The sequence below is a fragment of the Jaculus jaculus genome, chromosome 11, assembly GCF_020740685.1.
Source record: "Jaculus jaculus isolate mJacJac1 chromosome 11, mJacJac1.mat.Y.cur, whole genome shotgun sequence".
Classification (NCBI taxonomy): Eukaryota; Metazoa; Chordata; class Mammalia; order Rodentia; family Dipodidae; genus Jaculus; species Jaculus jaculus.
The window spans coordinates 25,218,597-25,239,049 of NC_059112.1; the positions used below are offsets into that span (position 1 = coordinate 25,218,597).

The 20,453-nt window shown below is 43.2% G+C and overlaps 1 protein-coding gene and 1 non-coding gene across 3 annotated transcripts in view; one reads left to right on the forward strand and one right to left on the reverse strand.

The window, feature by feature from the left end:
• Nucleotides 1–14,526: 14,526 nt before the first annotated feature.
• Nucleotides 14,527–20,453, reverse strand: part of Ube2k (ubiquitin conjugating enzyme E2 K) — a 66,905-nt gene continuing 60,978 nt past the window's right edge. For both annotated transcript variants that reach the window (XM_045161555.1, XM_045161556.1), the window contains 3 exons: nucleotides 18,668–18,767; nucleotides 17,281–17,409; nucleotides 14,527–16,168 (listed from right to left, as the gene is read on the reverse strand). In XM_045161555.1, coding sequence (XP_045017490.1) covers nucleotides 16,094–16,168; nucleotides 17,281–17,409; nucleotides 18,668–18,767 — 304 coding nt within the window. In that variant the 3' untranslated portion in view covers nucleotides 14,527–16,093. The remainder of the gene's footprint in view (nucleotides 16,169–17,280; nucleotides 17,410–18,667; nucleotides 18,768–20,453) is intronic.
• LOC123453461 lies at nucleotides 16,864–16,993 on the forward strand. Its single transcript, XR_006632842.1, has one exon. It is a non-coding gene; the product is annotated as a small nucleolar RNA SNORA33 (small nucleolar RNA).

Sequence of the window (20,453 nt, forward strand, 5' to 3'; positions counted from 1 at the left end):
TGCTATGAAGACTGTATAGAAATTGTATAGAAAAAGGGGAAGTGGTGGGGCACTTCTTTATTGCCAGCACTCGGGAGGCAGAGGTAGGAGGATTGCCGTGAGTTTGAGGCCATCCTGAGAATATATAGCGAATTACAGGTCTGCTTGGGCTAAAGCAAAACCTTATCTCAATAAAATAATAACAAAAAGTTGGGCGTGGTGGCACAAGCCTTTAATCCCAGCACTCAAGAGACAGAGGTAGGAGAATCACGGTGAATTTGAAGCCAGCCTGAGACTACAGAGTGAATTCCAGGTCAGCCTGAGCTAGAGTGAGACCCTACCTCAAAAACCTGATATTTATAAAGCTCCAACTCATAGGTGAGTAAGTGACAGTGTTACTGGTCAGATTCGATGGGAGAGGGTCCCAGGACCAGTCAGGTTGTGCCTTGTACTAAGGATGAGGGGCGGTTTTCAGTCAGGACAGAAAATATGTGGAGGTTCCTGTGCTTTTCCTTTTTCAAAGACACCAATGAATGAGTGTGCTTTGCTGCTGGCTCTTATTGAAGATGAGCTTGGGCTGGAAAGATGGCTCAGTGGTTAAGGCACTTGGCGGCAAAACCTAAGGACCCAGGTTCAATTCCCCAGGGCCCATGTAAGCCAGATGCACAAGGTGGCAAAGGCATGTAGAGTTCATTTGCAGTGGCTAGAGGCCATTGGCATGCCCATTCTCTCACTCACTCATAAAAAAGTAAATAAATAAAGATCTTGCCGGGTATTGTTGCACATGCCTTTAACAACATTAGGGAGGCTGAAGTAGAATGACTGTGAATACAAGGCCAGCCTGAGACTACAGAGTGAATTCCAGGTCAGCCAGGGCGAGAGTGAGACTCGACCTCAAAAAAAAAAAAAAAAAAAAAAAACCCAAGACATAATTTGACCTTTTCCAGAAGCCTTATTTATACTTCCTTCTTCTGTCTCTGTGAAACCCCCAAGCCTTTGCTTGTGAGTTGTGGTAATTTGAATGGATGTCCCCCAATAGATTCAGGAGTTTTATTAAACTTCTTGGATTTCCAGATACCTGGCTAAAAGAGGTGTCACTGGGCAGATCCTGATCCTGGGGTCCAGCCATATGGTGTTACTGGGGGCAGATATGAATTCTAGCCTAAAATGTGCAAAATACTAGAGATCTCCTGAGTTTCCCGGGGTGTGATTGCTTACCGTGCTCCTGGTAGTATCTCTCTCTGCATGGACCTGTGAAAGGGGGCCAGCTTTACTTGCTATTATGAAACCTCCCCTGGATCTGTAGGCTTCAATTAATCCTGTTCCACCCACGTGTGTGGTCTGGCGGTTCATCCCAGCAAAGTGAAGTTGACTACAAGAGAATTGGTACTGGAGAGTGGGTTGTTACTGTGCGATGAATTGGACCACTTAGATTTTTTGTCTTTTGCAACAATTGTTTTGGAGGAATGGACATAGACTAGGTACTTGCAACTGAACAGAGTGGTAAACCACATTTTATGGATTATTCTAATGATAATTTGACGGTTCTAAGTGCAGAGAGAATTATAGTTGGAGGCTTGGCTTATGAACGTTCTAGGGCAAGGAAAGACTACAGAGAACGTTGTTGGAACTGGGCTACTGGCATAAGGACTGGTTGCATTCTGGTTCCCATTCCCAGAGTTTAATCAAGGTTGAATTTGTAATTGACTGATGGTTAAAGATAAGGAACTGTAGCTGGCTGGTGTGGTGGCGCATGCCTTTAAAACCAGCACTCACGAGACAGAGGTGGGAGGATCTCTGAGAGTTCGAGGCCACCCTGCGACTACAGAGTAAATTCCAGGTCAGCCTGAGCTAGAGTGAGAGCCTACCTTGACAAAAAAAAAAATTCTAGCAAGTTCATAATTACTGGCATGGTGACTGGTTGCTGAAGCTGCTATTGTTAAGGAATTATTACCAAGATTAAGGATGGTCCAACTACTTTACATTGAAATAGGAACAGGATACCTGAGGAAAGACTTAATAGTAAAAATACAAACTCCTTTGAAAAGGAGTTGGCTGAAAAAAAGGAACTTGCTCTTCAAGGTCATGATTTATTAACGTGGCTGTGTCCTGCACACCTGCTATTGGTTTTGGAAGCATGAAAAATGTGTGGAGTGGGTCATGAAGTACACGATCAGGAGCCACTGCTGAGATGTGGCATATAGGCAGGGCGTGATGCCCCTGATAGGCTTGTGGAGCTACTGGAAGATGGATCGTGGTTTGTATGGAGACCCAAAAATGTTTTGGATATACCAGGACTGTGCAAGGGCTACCACAGATGTTGTTGGCACCAGACGGAAGTTTTCCCTGGCTATTCAGCCCAGCTGGAGGGCTGGAATTGGAATTTCAGAGACTATCCGTCACTGGTTATGATATCCGACTTGAACTGCAATGTTTGATGTTTGCTTGATACCGAGTTTGCATTGGTCCAGTCTCTCCTTGGTATGCCTCATAGCAGAACACAAGACCCTGAGTTCATCTTCAGGCTTGAAGGTTACACCAGACAATGGATTTCAGGGACCTGATAGCCATCTTGTGTGCGTCTTCTCTAGTGAGCAAGAAAGGATTTCGACTCTTGAGCTAAGTGTTGCTCCTCCTTTGAAGATTTCTTGGTTGAACATCCAGGATGCAAAGTTTTGATGTTTCCTGAACTATTTCTCTTGTTTCCAGGGTCAGTGGCCCAACACTCATGATCATCGTTTTCAGTGGATGAACCCTGAGCTTTACCTTCCCACATACATCTTCACCCTCTTCCTATCTTCTGGTCAGGTCTGTCTATCCTCTGAACATCTGCAGAGCCTATGGGTTCACTCTCAGTAAGTTTCTGACTGGTATGTCCGTTCTTATGGCACTGCTTTGTAATATAAGTCTGTGTTCCCCAAGTGTCGTCCCTGGCATATATGCTTTATGGTCAGAGACTTTCCTCCTCAGAAATTATATTTGCCTGCTGGATTTGGGTCCTTTTTGTATTGTTTTGGTTTTTTCAAGGTAGGTCCACGCTATTTATCAGCAATAGCTTAGGTCTTATGTATTGAATTGGCTCTGTGTAAACTCAGGGGTCTCTTCTCTTGATTCTGAGTAATGTGTCCTGCAAGGACCCAGGAACCCACTTCCTTAAACATAACTTTTCTTTCTTTATTTCTTTTCTTTTTTTTTTTTTTTTTTTTTTTTTTGAGAGTGATAGAGAAAGAGGCAAATAGAGAGAATGGGCGCGCCAGGGGTTCCAGCCACTGCAAAGGAACTCCAGACGCGTGTGTCCCCTTGTGCATCTGGCTAACGTGGGTCCTGGGGAATCGAGCCTTGAACCAGGGTCCTTAGGCTTCACAGGCAAGTGCTTAACCACTAAGCCATCTCCCCAGCCCTTGAACATAACTTTTTTATTCTTATACTTTCAAGACATCACATGCCTAAGAGCATTGGAAGGCATTAAAAAGAAGTTTGTGGGCCAGGCGTGGTGGTACACGCCTTTATTCCCAGCACTTGGGAGGCAGAGGTAGGAGGATTGCCATGAGTTTAAGGCCACCCTGAGATTACATAGGTGAATTCCAGGTCAGCCTGAGCTAGAGTGAGACCCTACCTCGAAAAAATAAAAACTTTGATTAAGCTGGGCATGGTAGCACATGCCTTTAATCCTAGCACTCGGGAGGCAGAGTTAGGAGATCACTGTGAATTCAAGGCCAATCTGAGACTACGTAGTGAATTCCAAGGTCAACCTGGGCTAGAGGGAGACCCTACCTCAAAAATTCAAAAAAAAACAGTTTTGATTTCAACATCTTACCTGTATTCTGCCATATTATATAAAACATCTTAAAAACAATGAAGAATTCCACATGTCTTCATAGAAATTATAATCATTGCTGTCATATCCTATATTCGGCATGAAAGTGTCATGGGAAAAGAGTTTAATCTGTTTGGGTTAGATCAAAAGCACTTAAGAGCCGGGACTGGTGGCACGCCTTTAATCCCAGCACTCGGGAGGCAGAGATAGGAGGATCATTGTGAGTTCTAGGCCACCCTGAGGCTACAGAGTGAATTTCAGGTCAGCCTGAGCTAGAGTGAGACCCTAACTCAAAAAACCAAAAAAGAAAAGAAACGAAAAGAAAAAAAAATTGGACTGGGGAAATAAATCGCTTAGTGTTAAGGAATTTACCTGTGAAGCCTAAGGACTGGGTTCAATTCCCCAGGTCCTACATAAGCCAGATGCACAAGGGGGCACATGTGTCTGGAGTTCCTATGCAGCGGCTGGAGGTCCTGGTGTGCCCATTCTCTTTCTTTCTCATAAATAAAATAAATCACTTGAAACTGGACCATGGCAGCTATGTGACCATGAAGTATTCCTTGGACTCACTGCAATAACTTCCTTTAGTGCAGGATGTGTCCATATCTTAGCTAACATGTATGGGAAAACCTGAGAAATGCATGTGTAGGTTTAGTATAGGGTGTGTCCCTATGTATGACATGGCAAAATCTGGGAAATAATGTGAATAGGCTCCACTTTCCATGACGAGGTCAAGCTAGGCCCTGTCTAGGTTCTTACGAGGAATTGGATGGTCAGCTCTGTTCCCCCCCCACCCGCCCCCGAATACCATGAATCCATCTTCTTACTTCCACGTTCTTCCCCAGCAGGAATCTAGGCTCGGGTGACCTTCCCTTCTCTAATCTGCCACCAGGGGCGATCACCATTCCTCATCCTGAGCGCTTCTCCTTCTCAAGTGGATGAGAAGTTCATCCCATTCTGGGAGCAGACCTGAGTCTTTGGTAGCTTAGGCAAGTGGGATGGCAGGGAGGCGGGATCACAAAATGGAAGTTCCCTTGCCTGTGAAAGGTGACTTTTCAGCCTGAAGTATGACTTTTTGTTTTAAGATTTATTTTTTATTTGAGACAGAGAGAGAGAGAGAATGGGTGCACCAGGGCCTCTAGCCACTGAAAATGAACTCCAGATGCATGCACCACATTGTGCACCTGGCTTACGTGGGTCCTGGAGGATCGGACCTGGATCCCTAGGCTTCACAGGCAAGCCACCTTAACCACTAAGCTCTCTCTCCAGCCCTGAAGCAAGAGTTTTGATCAATGACACAGGAATCTTGGATGCCACATGACGTCTTCGTCAGATGGATGGTCCCTGGCTGATATGAACGGCAGCTCCTTGAGGGATGGAACTTGCACATACTGAGTTAGGGGTGGGATGTAGGAGAACATCAGGTGAAAGCATATTCTCAGGAAGGACACAGCTAGGAGGAACCGGGGAGTCCTGGGTAAGCGACTGTTAGGCGTGTTGGGGAGCAGGGGAAAGCAGAGCTGGAGGAGTGATTTTGGAACAGAGAAGGGCACTTGTCCAGTCTAGAGAACATGGGGATTTCCCCATATCTTCATCCCAAGGGGTGGTGGCTGGCATGATTGGGAGTCTGCACAGGGAAGTGTAATGGTGAGCCCCATTGAGCACCGAGCCCACAAGAAGCTGAGCTTCAACCCGGCTGTGCTTGGGTGTCTCCCCAGCCTCTGCAGTGGACAGTCTTTGAGTTGCTACCTGTGGCCCCGGGGTGGCAGCCTCCTAACATGGAGGGCACAAGCTGAATCCCTGTCAACACCTAACAACTGCTCATTTCCCTCATCATAAGGCAGAAAAGCATCAAAAGCTTCCAAAAAATATGTTGATTAAAACTAGGGGTTGGAGAAGATGTCTTGGGCTGGAGGGATGGTGTAGCGGTTAAGGCACTTGTCTGTGAAGCCTACGGACCCAGGTTTGAATCTCCAGGTACCATGTAAGCCAGTTGCACACAGTGGCACATGCGGCACATGCGTATGGAGTTCGTTTGCAGTGGCTAGAGGCCCTAGTGTGCCCATTCTTTCTCTCGTTCTCTCTCTAGTAAATAAAAATAAAATATTTTAAAAAACTAATACTACATAGTGAATTCCAGGTCAGGCCTGGGCTAGTGAGAACTTGCCTCAAAACAAAACATCTGAAACACTAATGGGCTATTTTTCATTCATCTTACAATGATTTTTACTCAATTATTATGCATGGAAGGCACTTTTTGTTTTTTTTTTTCACTGTAGCCCAGGCTGACCTGGAGGCAGCAGTAGAAGGATCACTGAATTTGAAGCCACATAGTGCATTCTAGGTTAGCCTGGGTTAGTGTGTGACCCAACCTTAAAAAACAACAACAAAAAAGCGAGGCCAGGCGTAGTAGCACACATCTTTAATCCCAGAACTTGGGAGGCAGAGGTAGGAGGACTGATGTGAGTTTGAGGCCAATCTGGAGTTCCAGATCAGCCGGGGATAGAGAGACACCCTACCTTAAAAAAAAAAAAGGGTGCACACATCTCATGTTCATGTGCAGTGTGTCCATACACACACACGTGCAAAGAAATATTTAATTTTTTAAATTTTTATTTAATTATTTGAGAGAGACAGATAGAGAATGGCGCACCAGGGTCTCCAACCCACTGCAAACGAGCTCCAGACATATGCACAACCTTGTGCATCTGGTTAATATGGTACTGGGGAATCAAACCTTAGGCTTCACAGGCAAGTGCCTAAAATGCTAAGCCAACTCTCCAGACTTTTTGTTGTTGTTCTTTGAAGTAGGGTCTCACTCTAGCCCAGACTGACTTGGAATTCACTATGCGGTTTCAGGGTGGCCTTGAGCTCAAAGCAAACCACCTACCTCTGCCTTCCAAGTGCTGGGATTAAAGATGTGCATGAACCACCATACCTGGCAAGCCCTAATTATTATTTTTTTTTTTTAAAGGAAAAAGGGCTAGAGAGATGGCTTAGAGGTTAAGATGCTTGCCTACAAAGTCTAAGGATCCAGGTTCAATTCCCTAGTACCCACATAAAGCCAGATGTATATGAAAGTGTATGTGCCTGAAGTTCATTTGCAGGAGCTAGAGGCCTGGCACATTCTCTTTCTCTCTAGTAAGTAATATTAAAAATATTTTTTTAACCTCAAAAAACCAAAACAATTTTTTTAAACTTTATACCTATATACTAGTCAGCGTGCCCATTCTCTTTTCTTTCTCCATCTTTATCTGTCAAAATAAATAAATGGGGCTTGAGGGATTGCTCAGTGGTTGAGGTGCCTGCCTACAAAACCTAAAAACCCAGGTTTGATTTCCCAGCACCCATGTACAACCAGATGCACAAAGGCACATGGAGGGATGGAGGCCCTGGCATGCCCATTCTCTCTCCCTCTCTGCTTACAAATCAATGAATCAATCAATCAAAGCCAGGAGTGGTCGCATGGCTAGAGAGAGACCTACCTTATAAAAGCAAAAACAAAAAACTTACTCTTTGTACTCTTCTCCTCCCATCCCCCATCCCTTAAAGAGTCTCACTCTAGCTCAGGCTGACCTGGAATCCACTATGTATTCTCAGGGTGGCCTTGATCTCATGGCGATCCTCCTACCTCTGCCTCCTGGCAGTTTCTTAGTATTTTGAAGTTAAATGAATGTAGCTCTCTCCTTGAAGTCTTTGAAGGTCTGGAACCATTATTTCTTTCTTCTCTTCCTTTTCCCCAAGAATTGTACCACACAGATCCTCATTTTCAGTATATGACTTGGTCTTTGTCTGAAGACTTTTTTTTTTTGTTTTTCGAGGTAGAGTTTTACTCTAGCCCAGGCTGACCTGGAATTCACTATGTAGTCTCAGGCTGGCCTAGAACTTACTGCGATCCTCCTACATCTGCCTCCCAAGTGCTGGGATTAAACGCATGCACCACGACACCAGACTACTGTCTGAAGACTTTTGAGTAACCTTAAAAGCCAAGTAACCAGGGCTGGAGAGATGGTTTAGCAGTTAAGTGCTTACCTATGAAGCCTAAGGACCCCGGTTTGAGGCTCAATTCCCCAGGAACCATGTTAGCATGCAGCTGGAGTTTGTTTGCAGTGCTTGGAGGCCTTGATGCGCCCATTCTCTCTATCTGCCTCTTTCTCTGTCGATCTCAAACAAATAAATAAAAATACCCCAAAAAATTATTTAAAAAAGTCATGTAACTATAAGAATCATTCCTACCTGGGTGTAAGGAATCCAGACTTTCAACCAATTCCTATTCCACATATAATATCATATGCCACATTTTTAATCACCTGCTTTCTCCAACTTAACAGGTTTTAAAAAAAAAATTTATTTGTTGGGAGGGGGGATGGGATAAAATGGGCCCACCAGGGCTTCTAGCTATTGCAAATGACCTCCAGACACATGTGCCACCTTGTTCATCTGGCTTATGTGGGTTCTGGGGAACTGAATTTGGGTCCTTTGGCTTTGTGCCAGAAGTGTATTAACTAATAAATCCTCTCTAGTACCTGATTTTTTCTTTTTTTTTTGGTTTGAGACAGGATCCCACTCTTCTCTACTTCAATCTTTCAATTAAAAAAAATTCAGGTTGTTTTGTTTTGTTTTAGAATGGAAGACAGGGATAAAGGAGAGGGGGGCAAGAAAGAGATTGCGGGGGGGGGGGGACAGAAAGAAAGACACACACACACACAATCCTTCAGTGATGGGTATCCCTGGAATACATGGACCTCAGGGCATAGGTGAGCCTGAGCTATATAGAGCCCCAAACCACCCTATCTTCTCCAAGCCCTTCAGTACCACAGATAATGTAGGTCTGTTAAGAATAAGCATTGGCCAGGCATGGTGGCATACGCTTTTAATCCCAGCACTTGGAAGGCAGAGGTAGGAGGATTGCCGCGAGTTCGAGGCTACCCTGAGACTGCATAGTGAATCCCAACCTGAAAAAACCCAGAGTAAGCATCGTGGAGGCTGCTAGAGGGATGGCTTAGCAATTAAGGCATTTGCCTGCAAAGCCAAAGGACCTCAGTTTGACTCTCCAGGACCCACGTAAGCCAGATGTACAAGGTGGCACATGCATCTGGAGTTCATTTGTAGTGGCTGGATGCCCTAGCATGCCCATTCTCTCTCTCTCCGTTTAAAAAAATAAAAAGGGATGTGTAACCATATCCAGCCTTAAAAAATAAAAGCAAGCATTGTGGAAATAATCTAAAATGAATACCAGAGCAGTTCAGAGCTGATCTGGAATCCACGGCAATCATCATCCTGCCTCAGCCTCCAGAGTGCTCGCTGAAGGTGTGTGCCCCCATGCCCAGAGTCCCTCCTAACACAAACGGCTCATATTATTCACTGAAAACCTAAACCTCTGATGATAAAAACAAGCTGGGCTGGAGAGATGGCTTAGTGGTTAAGTGCTTGCCTGTGAAGCCTAAGGACCCTAGTTCGAGGCTTGATTTCCCAAGACCCACGTTAGCCAGATGCACAAGCGGACACATGCGTCTGGAGTTTGTTTGCAGTGGCTGGAAGCCCTGGCATGCCCATTCTCTCTATCTGCCTCTTTCTCTGTCTGTCACTCTCAAATAAATAAATAAACAAGGGCTGGGGAAATGGCTTAGCAGTTAATCGCTTGCCTGTGAAGCCTAAGGACCCTGGTTCAAGGATCAATCCCCTAGGATCTACGTTGGCCAGATGCCTGGTGGGGGGGGGGGGGGCAAGCGGACACATGCATCTGGAGTTCATTTGCAGTGGCTGGAGGCCCTGGCGTGCCCATTCTCTCTGTCTGTTGCTTTCAAACAAATAAACAAATAAAAATTTTTTTAAATAAAAAAATAATAAAAAAAACAAGCAGAGTATACGGACCATTCACTGCATGAGAGCTTACTTCATCACTAATGTGTGTAACTTCATGATAAGCAAGCCTTGAGGCAATTAGAGTACTTTACTGTTTATTCCAGGTCAGGAGCAACTCTTTCCAAACAAGACAAATTCACAAGCCTGCTGTGAACAAAGAGGATTTTTTACTTGGCCAACTAGTGCAATGGTGGCATGTCTGCCACTGAGGAAACCAACTGTTCTGTGGCCTTGAGGCCTGCTCTGCAGGAGGGAATTCATTTCTGGTATTGGAAACCTACACCAAGTTCGAAGCCAGCTTGGGGACTGCATAGTGAATTCCAGGTCAGCCTGGACTACAGTGAGGCCTTAGCCATGATGGCCCCCAATATAAAAGTAAATTTAAAACTATATACTCTATTAATGAATATTAATGGAGGACTGGGGGCACGTCGTTAATGGGGACCTGACCCTGCCTCACATACGCTGGGCCAGTGTCCTCCCAGGTGGCTCCACACCCCTCAGACCTAATGAATGACTTACAAAGCACGTCCTTTGCCAAGTCAGGATCACTTTGTGGACATGTATGAGCGCAATCATACCACTGCCCAGGTGTGGAGGTTAGAGGATGATCTGGGGTGTTTGTCCACTTCTTCCAGCTTCTTTGATAGTCTTCCACTGCTGTGGGCAGGACAGGATTATGGATGGAGCCTGGGTTGGGAGGCTTACAAGCAAGGGCCTTTAACCACTGAGCTATCTCCCCAACACCCCAAGGAAAACTTTGGAACAAGCCGCTCTATTGGTTTGAGTTTGGATACGAAGTAGTCTATAGTTGGGCCAGCATTCTGTTAACTTCATATTTATCAAGTCATTTTCCAGCTACTTCCCCTGCTTGAGACAGGGTCTCATGCAGTCCCACCAGGCCTTCAACTTGCCAAGCAGCCTAGGCTGGTCTTGAACTCTTTTAGTACACGAGGAGAGAGAATGGGGTATGGGTGCACCAGGGCTTGTTCTGTCTGCAAATGAACTCCACGTGCATGTGCCACTTTGTGCACCTGGCTTACATGGATGGGTACTGGGGAATTAAACCTGGGCTGTCAGGCTTTGAAAGCAAGCACCTTTTATTGAGTCATCTCCCCTCCCCATCTTTAACTTCCTGCCCCGAGACATGCTATTTTCTTTTAACATTATTTGCAATGGGAGAGAGGGATTGTGGGGGGTGGGTGGGAGGGAGAGAGCAGATAAAACAGGCACACATACAAAGGCAGAGTGAATGTGGGCAAACTGACACCAGACGCATGTGCCACCCTGTATATCTGGCTTATGTGGGTACTGAGGAATAGACCCTAGACCATCAAGCTTTAACTGCTCAGCCAGCTCTCCAGCTTTAGTCTTGAATTCTTGATGCTTCTGCCTCAGCCTTCCAAGCGCTGAAATGACAGCAATGAGGCACCATGCAGGATGCTGGGCAAGTATTTATCCAGCCGGGAAACCACAGCTCAGAACGGGTCTGGCTCTGTGACCTCCTGTGAAATTTAGGATTCAAACCTAGGACTTTTTGAAACAATTCCTTCCTCACAGTGCCACAGCTTGCCAGAGACTTATGTGCATATATGGAAACTGGGTAACAGTACTGCCTTAAGGACCAACTATACGAATTTTACCTTAAGCTCCAGAATAAAACCTAGCCAAATAATGTTCTACTTACAAATAAGCAGGTTTAATTTAATTAGAACAATTTAAAAGTCAAAGACCTGTTGGGCATGGTGGCACACACCTTTTTAATCCTAGCTCTTGGGAAGGTGAAGTCAGACTGCTGTTTAAGTTTGAGGCTAGCCTGGGCTAGAGTGCCTTCCAGGTCATTGTAGGCTAGACATTGCCTCAAAAAAAAAAAAAATTCAAGTTGGGGTAGGCAGTGCACACCTTTAATCCCAACACTCGAGAGGCAGAGGCAGGAGGATCACCGTGAGTTCGAGGCCACCCTGAGGCATCAGACTGGTCTACAGTGAGACCCTACCTCCAAAAAAAAAAAAAAAGTCAAACACCTGATACAATTTACTGCTTATCATATGCACCACCACCATGAAATTCTCCAAGCAGAGCTTAGTTCTTGTTTAGAAACAATGTGCAAGCTTAACTGCGCCAAGATGAGTACCCAGAAATAAGATATAAAGCCACTGTTCAGGGGGAAAACATGCATGCATTTATTTTTTAAAATTCCCAATAAGGGGGGAAAATTCAGCATCTTTAAAAATGTGTTTATTTCTTTAAAAAATCAGTTGTGTACAAAAGTGTTTCGTAGTTTTTAATTCTCAAGACAAATACCCAGCCCTCCACCCACAGCCCCCCTGCTTCAGTGATATTTCTGGTAGCCAGCCCACTTTCCCCTTACAGGAAGTTAATGGCTCAGAGTAGACCCTCCTACAGAAGTTGTCATCACTAACAGACTGTTCAGAGATCTAGAGGAGCGAACAAGCAGTTTCTTTCTCAGTGAGGTTAATGAGAATCCCTATAATGGCAGTAGACTTCCAGCAGACACAACAAAGCACCATCAATTGCTGAAAGCTAAAAAATAGATATTTTCAATATTATTTCATTTTCTATTGGAAAAGTCTTTAAATTACATTAAATAAGTCTCTTTCCCCAAAGAAATATCCTAGCTTTTATAATGATGCCTGTGAAAAGTAGGTACCAGCGAGCAGACAAGCGTGGCTAACGGCACAGTGCAACGACCTCACCTGCCCCCCTCAGAACGAAACTGACCGAGAGATGCACCCACCTATCATAGCAGCACGGTTTCAACATCAAGCAAAAGGTGACACACTCGGAACACAACTTTGGGTGACAATCACAGGGTTATGAGGTCAATCAGTCCAAAGAACAGTGACAGAACAAGCCAGGCAAGGGAGATAATGACACTTCCCAGCCCTTGGCCCCAAGACTTTTTAATCTATATTGCAACAGAGATGTGTGACGTAACTGTAGACACAAAGTCACACTTGAGGAAAAGGCAGTGAGTCTATCAGGAAATACTTCAAGTTGCTTCTTCCCAGTGGCAAACAGGCAAAACAGTAAGCACTTATTTAAACTGGGACTAAAAGAATGGAAATGCACATTTTCTGATCAATGGTTTGTAACCTGGAATTCAAACTCCTTGGGACTAGAAAAGTGATTAATACAGAACCATCTTGTCAAAGTTAACTGTAAACAGACACTGTCATTTTTCATACTGTAACACCTCCGTATGTACAAGAAACTACACCTGGCTCCAGCTCTTCTCTCCTCCCAAATTCATCCTAAATCGTAACAAAAACTGATTCCCCACGTTGCTACACCGCACTGTGAAAAGCATTACCCAACTTCTAGTGCAGAGTTGGAAAGCTCGTGTGAAGCACGCATGAATCAAGCTCTGCTCGTCACACTGGTAACTTGATAAGCACACACAGTTAAGTGGTACGCTGTGTCCTGTATTGTGCACAAAGAAGCCAAACTACCTGTCAAAAAGAATCATGTTGCATAGTGTTAAATGCTACTGACAATCACATGAAAAACTTCCAAAGAATCACTTGTAATTTCTTAGATTACTTCTCAAGAGTAATACTCAACATTCCAAACTTTTAGAAATGCTTGAAAATGTTATTCAGAGTAAAAGGCTAAACATCTGAGAGCCAACTCAGAGCGCCCAGTTAGTGCCGAGTCCTGGAAGTACTTCTATGCGACTGTAGCTGCTTTACGAGCATGCGCCTTCCTCTGGAATCTGCCAGGATACACTACAAGCTAACAATTTCTTCTTCAAAAGTCAGGCACAGGCGCAGTAAGATCTAATTGTAATCAAAGCCTACAAGGAGGATCAATAACTTCTAGCAAGTCTGCCTGCCCTTAAATAATTTCACTTTAAAAAAGAAAACCATGACTTGTGAGGGCTTTTTAAATTGACTGAGGCAACACACACACACACACAGACACCCTGAGAACTATAAAAGCAATTTCCATGACCAGGGTCCTTTTCACTAGGCATGAACTATTGATGTCATTTTCCCAAACATATTTCATACCAGAGTAAAAAGCAATGGCCTTAGTTTAGTTGAGAAACTAAATCTACCAGTAGATAAAAAAAAAAAAAAAAAAAAAACCCACACAAAAAAACTGGGACAGTGAAAAAATCTACCAGGAAAAAAAGGTCATTGTCACATTCAATGAAAATGAAAGTCTTTTTTTTTTTTGAGACAGATTCTTGCTTATGTAGCCCAGGGCAGCCGTGATTTCATGACCCTTCTGCCTGCCAAGTGCTGCATGCTGGGGACTCTAGGCATGATCCAAACACAACAAAAGATAAAGCTTTATAATGAATTCACTCTGTAAGACCTGTCATACCAAACATTATACTTTCAAATATCCAGGGCACCAGGGATGAAGAAGTGTGATGAGAGGAGTAGACACAATATGGGCCATGCTGAGGCCAAGGTGCGTAAAAATCAAAGAACACCGCTTCCTCCAAGAACCAAGTATGTGATGCTTGACTTTTATAAGCTGAGTTCTATCTCACCTCTGTCTTGCCACAGACACATATATACCCTGGCAAACAGTAAACTCAACAGATGTGTCTGATATTGTTAAATACTCAAATATTATTAATATTACCAAGCCACCTTCCACTGGGAAAAAAAAAGTATTCTAAACAACACTGGAGGAAAATGGTCCACAACCTCACAAAATCCCATCTTACTTCAGAATATAAAGAAAAGTACAAGATAATAGCCATTTAAAATAAATAAGAACTTGTTTCCTTTGGCATCTTTAGGGAATAAACTACAGCAATAAAAGGATGTGATTGTATAAAGAAATGTATGCATAAGCAAACATGGAGGAAAAAACAGAAACTTATGTTTAGTAGATGTTATTACCAACTGAAGAGTTTACTGTTAATTAGGAAAGCCTTACAACTTTTTGGAAGAACCTTCACATCTTTATCATTACAATGTATTTAATAATGGTTCTTTTATTGCTTGTAGTATCAAGATTAGTGAAAAGTCAAATCAGTTTAAGCTGACTTAGGTTCAAAAGGTAATTTGCAAACACTTAATGACTATAATTTAAGATAAATAACACTTGAAAAAAGCAAACTTTATGACTTTCAATATACAGTCTCACTTTAATTCAGTCTGATTCTATTACATTTCTTATACTGTAATTGGTCCTGCAAATTAATCTCTATATATCAAACTGCCTGCCTATATTCACTTCAACTTGCTTAAAGATGGTCAAATGTTTGAGTTTGCAAACTAACAACTTTAAAGTTCTTTTGAACTTAGAATGGAATGCAAGATTAATATGAATAAAAAGTATTATTTACAAGAGAAGGTAACGTCTCAAGTCTCCTGCTATCTGAAACATCATAAAGAACGTGAGGCTCGCTGCACAGCTCTACCCTCTGTGCACGTGAAGCCTGCACAGTAGAACGCGGACACGGTCTCCATGTGCCGCTGTGGGGTATGCATTCAAGGATGACTTTAAGTCAGGTTAAAATACTACTGGATACAGCTTACTGCAGCCTTTCATGTTCTCCAAGAAAAACTTTTCTCAATTTAAAAATGAATGTCAAATTCATTGAAAAACTAAGTAGGGTCCTTTCATGAAATTTGGGAAACATCAAATATTTGCTCTTCTTGCAAGAGAACTAAAATCAGCAGCCTCGTTTGTACATTACTACCTACATAGGCAAATGTTAAGAAGTGTGTTAACTGTGACAGAACATTCAAACCTACGACCTAACACTGAAGCAGGGGTCCTGCGTCAGTACATTCTCCCACCAAGTACAGAGAAAGTCACTCAAGTATTACTTGTGTGTGGTAATGGGGGAAAGATATAGTGTCCCAATTGGCCCACAGGGACAAAAAGGCTCTGAATAGGTCACCATCTTCAAATCTGAATCAATCTCATTATTTAAGAATTTTCTAGTGTAAAATGGTGGTCTTTTCAGCTACCCATCCTAAGAAGTCAAGTACAAGCATGCAAGTAAATTCACAGGCACAGAGGACCCAGGTTAAAAACAGTTAAGGTAGCTGTGATGCAACACCAACAATCTGAATGGCCCTGACACACTCAAAATAGTATCTTAATTATTCAACAAAATCCTGAAGCAAACTCGCTAGTCTTGTTACACTGCTAAGCACTAAAGTAGCATGTTTCCCCCATGGTTTTAGCTAGCTTAGATCAAAGAACTTTTACACTATTAAGAAAAAAATTAAAGTATTTCCCCTTTTTAAATTTACACAGACGTTTAATTAGCTTTATTTACAGAGCAGGGATTTTTTTTTCAGTCTCCAATGGTGCCTAGATAACATCATTAGGCAAGAATGCCAGTTTAAAAGAAATGTATGCAGAATCCTAAAATAACAGGTGGTGGTGCTCCTCAAAGAAGAGCCAGCTTGACTATGAGCAGCGCTCTATGCCTCAGTTACTCAGAAGCAGTTCTGTTGCAGTCTCTACATCCCATGATTTTGAAGACAAGGCCACTATTACTGCATTCTGCAAAGACAAGAACAAATCTTAAGAGAACAGTTACAAAGACTGAATCACTCACTGTCTTCATATTGAGAAGTTGTACTTTCTACTCTTAGGTTCTATGTGCACAAGATGCTTCTGAAATCCAGACCAAGAGTCAACAGAAGTACTCGATGGTTGAGATAGGATTGCCACAAGGATGAGGCCAGCCAGGACTACAGAGACCCTGCCAGAAAAATAAACATAATGCCAGACATGGTGAAACACGACTTTATTTTTTTTCGTTTTTTGAAGTAGGGTCTTGCTCTAGGCCCAGGCTGACCTGAAATTCACTGTGTAGTCTCAGGGTGGACTCAAAACTCACAGCAGTACCTCTGTCTCCTGAGTACTAGGATTAAAGGTGTGTGCCACCATGCCCTACCTTGAAAAACAAACACAATCCTAAATAAATCAATGCAACATAAATCACTGATTTCAACTAAACACTTGTTTATCAAAACTGCAGACCCCCATTTGCTAGACCACTTGTGCCAGCCAACAATTTGCATAAAAGTTGATAGTTAATATATTATCGAGACAGGTGTGGTGGCACACACCTTTAATCCTAGTACTCAGGAGACAGAAGTAGGAGATCATGAGTTCACGGCCAGCCTGGGGAGTAGAAAGTGAGTTCCAAGTCAGCCTGGGCTACAGTGAGACCCTACCTAGAAACAAAAAATCAGTCAGCCAATTAATTTGCTTATCTGAATGTGTTTCTGCAGAAATTTAGAAAAAACTGGCAATATGATGTCATGTTATGAGCCTTCAGGACAATTGGGGTCATTAAGGCTCCTGAAAACAACTACGATATCACAATGTTTAAGTGTTTTCATAGGTCCTAATTAAAAATTGTATTGTGCCAGGCGTGGTGGCGCACGCCTTTAATCCCAGCACTCAGGAGGCAGAGGTAGGAGGATCGCTGTGAGTTCAAGGCCACCTTGAGACTCCATAGAGAATTCCAGGTCAGCCTGGGCTACAGTGAGACCTTACCTCGAAAAAAAAAAAAAAAATGTATTGTAACTTGTTCTGTTTAATGAAACGTGAAAATGTTAACTAATGCATAAAAAAAAATCAAAATTATTCCATTATATACTTACCCTATCAAAGCCCATAGCACATAGGTTTTCTATTTTTTTGGTGTATTCTGGACTAGAAACTGGTGCTCCAGCATACACGTGTGCCCAAAGTCGAGCTGTCTGTTTGAACATTTCAGGATTTTGTTTGTACTATATAGGGAAAAAAATTAATGACATGACAGTAACAATTATAATCTTCCACATTGTATATAAACTTTTGGGGGGAATATTTTTATTTGAGTGAGAGAATTAATCAATGAATGGTAACACAATCCAGGGCCTCCTGCCACTGCAAACTAACGTCAGATGCTTGTGCCACTTTGTGCATCTGGCTTTACATGGGTACTGGGGGAAACCAAACCTGGACCAACAGGCTTTGCAAGCAAGTGCCTTCAAAACCAAGCCATCTCTTCAGCCCTCTTCTTGAATTGACAAATAGAATTATTGACAAATATTAGAAGTTATTACCACAAATACATACATACAACAAAAACAGAAGAGACAAATATCAATTGAAACCATAAATGAGCCAGGTGTGGTGGCACACGCCTTTAATCCCAGCACTCGAGAGGCAGAGGTAGGAGGATCGCCATTAGTTTGAGGCCACCTGAGACTACATAGTGAATTCCAGGTCAGCCTGAGCTAGAGTGAGGCCCTATAACAACAAGAACAACAACAACAACAAAACAAACAAACAAACAAATAAAAAAGAAAAACAAGAAGCCAGGCATGGTGACACACATCCCAATCCCAGTACTTGGGAAGTGGGGTGATTGTGTTGAGTTCAAGGACAGCCTAGAACTACAGAGTTTCTGGTCAGCCCTCCCCTGCAAAATCAACCCAGGAGTTCAAAGAGCAGGACAGCTGATATTCCCAAGAACCTCTGCAAATGAAACACTTGGATACAAGTGATCCTGGAACTACTAAGAAGTTGTAATAGTAAAGGAAAGTAATATTAGCATTTCATAAAGCTCACTTATCAACAAAGAGGACAAGGAAAAAACAAAGAGAACAAGATAGAAACTGAAAAAGGTAGGAAAAAAGCAAATTGATGTCAATCTGGCAATCACAGTGAGATGCAGATATTGGGACAGATACTGGGAATGCAATCAACAGAACAAAGAGCCAGATATGGTGGCACACACCTTTAATCCCAGCACTGGGGAGGCAGAGGTAGGAGGATCGCCATGAGTTCCAGGTCAGCCTTGGCTAGAGGGAGACCCTACCTCAAAATAAGTAATGAAATAAGTAGAGAAACAAGGAAGGGGTAAGGGGTAGAGATTAATGGTAGAGTGCTGGCTTTACAATCCCCAGGCCCTGGGTTTGACCCCCAGCATAAGCAAGAGCAAGAAAGCGCAGGCACTGAGAAGGCCCAAACCCCACACAGGGAGGCTTTTAAGCTTCCTACCTGATTGGCTACTACTGCATCTTGAGGGTCATCAGGTTCCGCAGCTGCCAAGAGCGCTTGCAACGACAGCAATACTGTGCGCAGAGTCATTGCTGCCGCCCTAAAGTTTCAAAGAGAAAAATATCCTGAGTAAGAGGGCACTAAATGGCCAAGGCAAAGTGGATGTTCTCAATAAAAAACCAACCAAAACTGAAACATATTAATCACAGTTAAGCTACAGAAATACATACATGCTTTATGCCATTCCCCCCCCACCCAGGTAGTATCTTGCTCTGTCCCAGGCTAACGTGGAATTCACTCAATAGTCCTAGGCTGACCTTCAATTTACAGTGATCCTCTACCTAAGCTTCCCAAATGCTGGGATTAAAGGCCTGTGTCACCACGCCTGGCCATGCCAATCTTTTGCTCTTTACAGGAAGTTTATTTCTTAATTCATACAATCGCTTCGTTTTTAAAAAATGTATTTTATTTATTTATTATTTGCAAGCAGAGAGAGACAGGAGAGAGACAAACAGAATGGGGCACACCAGGTCCTCCATCCACTGAAAAACAACTTCAGATGCGTGTGTCACTCTATGCACCTGGCTTTATGTGGGTATTGTGGAACTGAACCCAGGTTAAGGCAAGCAAGTGCCTTAAGGGCTGAGACATGTCTAAACATGACACAAGGTCAACTGGCCTTTAACTGGTGATACTCTTGTCTCCGCCTCTGGAGTCCACTTACTGTGGCTGGAGGTCCTGTCCCGCATCTCTTCCCAAGTGAGCTAACTGATGAATGGTGCTCTACTCCAACACAAGAAAACAAGTGCTACATAAGCAAATTTTATACACTAGGGGAAATGTGTACTACAAAAAACTGCTTTAAATACTTTAAAAGAGCCAGGCATGGGGGTACATACCTAATCCAAGCAGCTGGCAAACTGAAGCAAAAAAATTAAGAGTTCAAGGTCAATTTTGGACGCCAGAGAAAGGCCTTATCTTTATTTTGTTCTTTCCTTTGTCCTTTTTTTTTTTTTTTTTTGGTTATGTTGAGACAGGGTCTCATTCTAGCCCAAACTGACCTAGAACTCACTCTGTCATCCCATGCTGGCTTCAAACTCACAGTGCTCCTAGTACTACTTCTGCCTTCCAAATGCTGAGATTAAAGGCGTGCACCACAATATCCAGCTGATCAGCACTTAAAACCACTTGCTTGTAAAGCATGTAATAGGCGTAGGATGAATGCCCCAGTCACCAACAACAGCCAGACAGGCGTTTACTCACAGCAGCAAAGAACTACGGTGTGCCCATATGTGTATGCACACACATAAATAGACATACAGATCGATAAATAATTAAAGTTATTTATTTATTTATTTATTTTTGAGATAGAGTCTCACTCTAGCTCAGGTTGACCTAAAATTCACTATGTAATCTCAGGGTGGCCTTGAACTCATGGGGATCCTCCAACCTCTGCCTCCTGAGTACTGGGATTACACACTACCACGACCATCTTATTTTGCACAGACTTGGAACATCTTTGGTAAGAACAATATTCTTACAAGCTGGGCGTGGTGGGGTATGCCTGGGCTAGAACCAGACACTACCTCAGAAAAAAAGAGGAAGAAAAAGGAAAGGGAAAGGAGAAAGGGGAAAGGGAAGGAGGGAGGGAGGGAGAGAGGAAGGAAGGTAGGTCTGCCTGCCCGCCTGTCTACCTGGGGTTCATTTACAGCATGAGGTCTGGACTCAAATAAATCATATAAATAAGCTGGGTGTGGTGCTGAATTGCAGCACTCGGGAGGCAGAG